The following is a 7,025-nucleotide window of genomic DNA, read 5'->3' on the forward strand; positions in this document are numbered from 1 at the left end:
GCACCACGTTGTCTGTTCACTGTTCACCATACTCGGCAGCGCTAGCCCTATCCTCCATGACACGGTGGGCCCGTCTGGGAGTCCTCGCCGGTCGCGTCTGCAGTCGAAAGGGAGAATGCGAGCAGACCATGGCCGCGCCTCTCGCGCTCCGCTCGCGTACGGATGGGCTTGTCGTCGCCTCTCACTGACCGGTGGGCTCGCTTGTACTCGGCTCCACATGTCATTCACTTCGGCGTATCTACTTCTCTCCTCTCTCGGTACATTTGCAAACCCGTAGGTCATCACCGATCTATATAGCCCCCCACTCCAGGTCGCCTCGACTTCTCGGAGGGTTTGTGGCTTCGTGCTCTACTCTTGCTAGTGCTTACCGTACGATCTTGCCATGTCTTCGCGAGGTGGAGGGGGAGGCGGAAGGCGCGGGGGCCACGGCCGCGGCGGCGAGTCGTCCGGTGGGCAAGAAGGAGGCCGCGGGCATCGTGGTGGTGGTGGTGGAGGAGGCGGTCGAGGGAGGGGTCCAGGCGGGGAGATTGCGGCCGAGCGCGGGGTACACGGCCACGCCTCCCGCGGCCGTGCCGGCGAACAGGGAGGACGTGGAGGCGATGGCCGAGGGCGTGGTCGAGGCAGCCATCGCGACGATGCGGCGAGAGGAGGCCGAGGCGGCGGCGGTGGCCGCGTCCAACCCTCGGGCTCGCAACCTGCAGCCGTCGGCCGTGGTGGCGTAGTGGGGGAGCACGACGCGCAGCACGGTGGCGCTGTGCTTTCCCGTCCCGCCGGACAAGTGACCGCGCCGGCGGCTGAGGTGCTGGCTGCCGAGGTGGAGAGGAAGATGGTGCTGCCGGAGAAGGACGAGAGGCCTCCGTCGTCCTCGGCCACGGCGGCCGTGGAGGAGCAGAGGTCGGCTAAGGGGGTCCCAGGCGGTGGTGGCGGCGCCCGGGAGTCTGCCGCCTGTGTCGAGCAAGGCGGATAAGTTCCCGGCGCGGCCCGGATTCGGGACCGTCGGGAAGAGGTGCCGCGTCCGCGCCAACCATTTCCTGGTGCAAGTCGCGAACCAGGATATCCACCACTACGACGTACGTGTGTTCTCTTCTCTTCTCTTCTGTTGCATGTTGCATGTTCTTGTTCCATGCTGTCGCTGCCTGTAAGCCCTTCTACCAGTGTATTTGTGGTGGCCATTATGCTCACTAAACCCCCAAATCCCCACTTATTGCAAAAAAGCATGTCTGGTTCTAGTGTACTGGGCTAATTTAATCTCCAATTATCCCCAAATTATAGTTTATTTTTCTCAATCCTCAATATTTTACCCTGACCTACTGGATTGGGGATTTGAAGGGATTGGGTGAAGATAGGGGTTTCACCCAATCCCCTCGAAAATTATCCCCCAACAAAACCTCTAGTACTACCTCTGTCCATCTTTTGATGTCAAAAGTTTGTCTAAATTCAAATGTATCTAGACACACTTTAGTGCATAGATACATTCGAATTTAAACGAACCATCGGACATCTATTAATGGACGGAGGGAGTACTAAATAAGGCCAGTACCTCTGCTGGGTGGGTCGATCTTGTATAATTCGTTAGAAGCTGTATTGTGACTATTGTCAACCATTCGTTTGATTTGGGTCCAGCAGAAGCAAACGCAAATTCATGCCAAAGCTAACCAAGAGCAGTAACCTAAATTAGGCAGTTTACAATAATCAATTTCATGGGAATTTCATGGCGTCCGGTTTCATTATTGTACCTTCTAAAATCTTTGATTACCTCGGCAACACAAATTTATGGTTATTGCTAACTATCTTATCTGTTGCGCAGGTGGCAATTTTTCCGGAAACGAGGTCCCGAGAACGGAACAGATCAATTGTCAACGAACTTGTTAGACTTCACAGACAGTACCTGGATGGTAGATTGCCTGTCTATGATGGCAGAAAGAACATATATACTGCTGGTGCACTACCCTTCAAGAACAAAGAATTTGTTGTCAAACTTGCTAATGCTGCTAGAGGGCACCAACGGTACGACGATTACATTCCACCTTTTTTTTCATCATCACCTTATTTGTTCATGCAATGGTATGATGTAGTGCTAGTTCTTATGTTTTAGGGAGGAAGAATACAAGGTGACTATACAACATGCTTCAAAACTGGATCTGTACAATCTTCAACAGTTCTTGGCTGGTAGGCACAGGGAGTTGCCACAAGACACTATCCAAGCACTAGACATCGCTCTAAGGGAATCCCCCGCAGCAGAGTAATCCTTTGATATTTCACATTTTCTTGATACGTAGTAGAAAAAATCCCAGCATACCTTTTTAATGTTAAAGAGTTGTGTTTGCTTGCTAATTTAAGTACATTGAAACAGGTACTTATCAATCTCAAGATCATTTTTCTCGCAGTCATTTGGCCATGGTGGTCCGATTGGCAATGGTGTTGAATGCTGGAGGGGGTACTACCAAAGCCTGCGCCCCACACAGATGGGACTGTCACTAAACATTGGTATGGATGTACCTAAAATGTTCTCATTAATTGAAAACTACGTGATCCCAGTTCTAATTTTCCTCTAGGAAAGAAATTATGTCCTTAACATTTCTTGTTGAAAATTATGGTCTCAGATATTTCGGCTACAGCATTTTACAAGGCCCAACCAGTGATGGACTTTGCGATGGAATATTTGAGCATGCGAGATTCTTCAAGGCTGTCTGATCAGGACCGTCTTAAGGTATCAATGGTCGTAGAATTTTGTTTTTGTAATATTTTTTCTGTTTACCTAACTGCTGCATTTTTTTACACTTCATAGCTGAAGAAAGCCCTTAGAGGTGTCCGGGTTGTGGCCACTCATCGGACAGATAAAAAACTCCGTTACAAGATTACCGGGATAACCCAAGCTCCATTGAAGGATTTAACGTATATATATTCACTTTTATACCCTGTTTCTTTTACACGCTTTCCTCTAATTATATTCCATGTTAAACAAAACTGATACACCATGTTTTTTTTTCAATTAAGGAGCTCCCCACTCTCAATTTCATTTCTCAATGAAATACATCATAACATTAACCAAAATGCTTATATCTGTGTCTACAGCTTTGATCAAGATGGGACGCGCACATCGGTTGTTGAGTACTTCAAGAAGCAGTACAATTGCTCATTGAAATATATTAATTGGCCTTGCCTTCAAGCTGGCAGTGATAGCAGCAGGCCGACATATTTGCCTGTGGAGGTAGTTTCTTTCTGTATGACATATCCTTGAAAGGGTGCTATAGATATTTAGGATTAATATTTGTACCTCGTTAAGTTTGGTCTTTTCTTTCGCCAGTGAATCTATTGTCATATGTTCTCTTCAGGTTTGCAGCATAGTTGGGGGACAACGGTATTCTAGAAAGCTGAATGAACGCCAAGTTACAGGCATACTGAAGATGACATGTGAACGTCCGGCACAAAGGGAGAAGAGTGTTCTGGATGTAATTTAACACTTTGTTCTCATTTACTTCCAACTATTTTTTGACTATGACGTTTAGCATGTTGTTCTCATTTACTTCAACTTGGTACCTCGAGTGTGCAATTGTTTGTTTTATTGGCAAAGAGATTCTCGATTTTCTGTTTCGTGTTAATCATATCTAACAGTATTTGTAATCTTGTATCTTCGCAGATTGTTAACAGGAATAATTATTCAAATGACTTCTATTCAAAAGAATTTGGCATGAAAGTGACAAACCAACTTGCATTGGTTGATGCTCGTGTACTTCCTGCCCCAAGGGTATTATCTCAAAAACATAGTAGCGAGTAATAATGTTTGTACTTACTGTTTGCATTCATCTGACCTCTAGCATTTGTCCTGTTATTAGCTTAAATATCACGAATCTGGACGAGACAAAGTATGTGATCCTTTCGTAGGACAATGGAACATGATTAACAAGGTACTTCTCTAGTTCATATTTAATAACCTAGTAGTACCATTTTCTGCAGCGTTTATGTATTCAGTGCCTATGATTTGTATTTTCATTTTTATCTTACCTGTTATTAGCCCTAGCATGTGGGTAACATGGTGAGCAACATTTGTATTTAGTGACTGATTGTCTTGGTATGCAGCTATGATCGTATATGCCTTCTTTTCATTGATATATGATATTATATGATTATGTTTGTAATATTTGTGCCTGGTTATATATTTTACTTTTTGTTATGCAGCTATGATCGTATATGTCTTCTTTCATTGACTATATTTCACTTCTTTTCATTTGCTTTCTACACCAAACAGTCTAGGTTTATTGATTTCATTGTTTTTCCCAGAAATTTGTCAATGGAGGATCGGTCAACTATTGGGCATGCCTAACTTTTGCTTCTCGCCTGCACCCAAAGGACATTGGCATGTTCTGCAACGATCTTGCCCGCATGTGCAATAGCATTGGCATGGTATTTTTTTTGTAGAATGAGTAACTTTTTCTTCTTCTGGAAGGAGAACTCCTGTCACAAGCATATATATTGATTCACTGAATTTCTTATTCTAGCAAATGAATATGAAACCATGCGTGGATATCACACAACCAAGCCGTCAGGATAGTGTGGAGTCTGCAATCAGAACTATCCATAGGAATTCTTCACAAGTACTTGCTCAGCAAGGTCTAGCAGGGAAGCAACTTGAGTTGTTGATCATCATACTACCTGATGTTAGTGGTTCTTATGGTAAGCTCGTTAAATAGATTCTGAATCTGATGTCTGATGATTTCAATTTCTCGGTTTTAATTATAAGTTCCTGACGATTAATGTAGGAAGGATTAAACGGCTTTGTGAAACCGAGCTTGGTGTAATAACTCAGTGTTGCTTACCTAGAAATGTTCAAAAGGGTGGAAAACAGTATCTTGAAAATCTTTCTATGAAGATCAACGTTAAGGTATGATTGACTAGCTAATCTACAATCAGGTCCAAAGAACACTTAGAACATGTTTTTTTTGTGACTAGGTTGGAGGTCGGAATACCGTGCTTGAAAATGCTTTGTACAAGAGGATACCACTTCTGACAGATGTCCCCACCATAGTTTTTGGAGCTGATGTCACACACCCATCTCCTGGAGAAGATGCATCTCCTTCTATCGCTGCGGTATGTCCTTTTGTTTTCTCTTGATCATCATCTCACAATATGTGTGCATTTTTCAGTCTTCTTTTGTTGGGTTCCTGCTCTATATTGCATTTTCCTCCTGTTCATGGAAACGTTCAGAGCTGGAATTGCTTTGTATTTTACTATGTAATGTCTGAACCACAGTATCGAAAGTAAATTTTCATTGTGATGGCAACTAAGGTTTTTTATTTCAGTGAGAAATAATTCTTCGCTTTTACTTTGTATGACTATGCCAACTAGCTCAAATCCTCATTTGCTGTATGTCGTCTTGGCATTGTAGTATTATGAATGTATATGTATTTAAGGCTTCTAGTTCATCCCATCGCAGGTTGTTGCATCGATGGATTGGCCAGAAGTTACGAAGTACAAATGCTTGGTATCTTCACAAGGTCATAGGGATGAAATTATAGCTGACCTTTACACAGAAGTAAGAGATCCACAGAAGGGGCTTGTTGCCGGCGGGATGATAAGGCAAGGCAACATTATTTTTTTTGCAAATCAATGCGTAGTTTTTTTCATTTTTCAGCAATAACATTTAATTATTGCAGGGAACTGCTTGTCTCTTTCTACAAAGCCACTGGATGCAAACCTAGCAGGATTATATTTTACAGGTTTGTAATCAACAGTCTTTCTTTTACAAAATCATTTCTTAGTCTCGTCTTGATATTAAATATTAAATATGCAGGGATGGTGTTAGTGAGGGACAGTTCAGCCAAGTTTTGCTCTATGAAATGGATGCAATTCGCAAGGTTATTTTCACCTCTTTGCGCCTCATGGAATTTGCAGTCATACACGTATTTTGTTTTCCGTTTCATGTACTACATGCCAGCTACATAATGTTGTTCTTGTTCCCAGGCATGTGCTACTTTACAGGAGGGATATCTTCCGCCAGTTACATTTGTTGTTGTGCAAAAGAGGCATCACACTCGCCTATTTCCTGAAAACCATGGTGCACGAGATTTGACGGATCGAAGTGGAAATATACTGCCTGGTATGTTTTCCAGCTGGTCAGTTGGCATAATATTTGTATGGCTTGGTAGAGTGTACATAAATATCAATGCTTGCAATGGAACAATCTTGAAGTCTCTATTGTACTTCTTTCTCAGGAACTGTTGTCGACACAAAGATCTGTCATCCTAGTGAGTTTGATTTTTACCTCTGTAGCCATGCTGGTATTCAGGTAAAGTTACATGATAAACCTTTTTGTGGAGTCCCATGCTTCTAATCATCTAGTGGGCTGGGCAATTTTTTGATGATAATGATTGTAAATTTCCTCGATATCGTTTTTTATTGTGTGCCTTCGTTTGAGCAGGGAACAAGCCGCCCAACACATTATCATGTTCTTCTCGACGAAAACCGTTTTACCGCTGATGCCCTGCAAACCTTGACTTACAATCTTTGCTACACGTAAGTTCCTCCGTCACTCTTAATTAAGGTCTGCATCTCTTCGATGTAGAGGCATGGTCTCATCCTCCATTTCGAAAAAAAAACTGCTGCATTACTGTCCTCTCCATTTCAAATGATGCATATGGAGAATACTGTTGTAACAAAATATTTAATTCGGATGATCTGCTGCAGTTATGCTCGGTGCACCCGCTCGGTCTCCATAGGTATGCATTTAGTGTATTCACATTGTCTCTTTCTTAACTTTGATGACAAAAAACTCCTAATTGCTTTTGTTCAGGAATATCTTTCAACTTTCAAAGTTTCCTGCTGATTTAGCTCCTGATACTCTTGTAACAGTTCCCCCAGCGTATTATGCACACCTGGCAGCATTCCGTGCGCGCTACTACATGGAGGACGAGTTTTCTGACCAGGGTTCGTCGTTGGCCACATTGCGGACGGATGAGCGGTCCGCGCCTGTGAGGCAGCTCCCAAAGATCAAGGACAACGTAAAGGAGTTCATGTTCTACTGCTGA

General features: G+C 43.5%; 1 protein-coding gene across 1 annotated transcript; it reads left to right on the forward strand.

Annotated features, from left to right (window-relative positions):
• Positions 1-635: 635 nt before the first annotated feature.
• Positions 636-7,025, forward strand: LOC124672844 (protein argonaute 12-like). The gene is made up of 23 exons (XM_047209008.1): positions 636-718; positions 893-1,070; positions 1,808-2,007; positions 2,096-2,242; positions 2,354-2,487; positions 2,604-2,710; positions 2,789-2,895; positions 3,076-3,211; positions 3,336-3,452; positions 3,641-3,748; positions 3,837-3,908; positions 4,282-4,404; positions 4,500-4,674; positions 4,761-4,882; positions 4,951-5,088; positions 5,435-5,577; positions 5,655-5,717; positions 5,792-5,855; positions 5,962-6,097; positions 6,213-6,286; positions 6,419-6,513; positions 6,685-6,716; positions 6,850-7,025. The coding sequence occupies exons 1-23, from the start codon at positions 636-638 to the stop codon at positions 7,023-7,025; spliced, it is 2,730 nt and encodes a 909-aa protein (XP_047064964.1).

This window comes from Lolium rigidum, chromosome 7 (genome assembly GCF_022539505.1).
Source record: "Lolium rigidum isolate FL_2022 chromosome 7, APGP_CSIRO_Lrig_0.1, whole genome shotgun sequence".
Classification (NCBI taxonomy): Eukaryota; Viridiplantae; Streptophyta; class Magnoliopsida; order Poales; family Poaceae; genus Lolium; species Lolium rigidum.

Excerpts from the sequence above, each read along its gene's own strand:
- LOC124672844 (XM_047209008.1), top strand. The coding sequence starts at position 636 with ATGCGGCGAGAGGAGGCCGAGGCGGCGGCGGTGGCCGCGTCCAACCCT. Across the intron at positions 719-892 it reads CAGCCGTCGGCCGTGGTGGC|AGGTCGGCTAAGGGGGTCCC; the intron begins GTAGTGGGGGAG and ends GTGGAGGAGCAG. Across the intron at positions 3,749-3,836 it reads GTGTACTTCCTGCCCCAAGG|CTTAAATATCACGAATCTGG; the intron begins GTATTATCTCAA and ends TCCTGTTATTAG.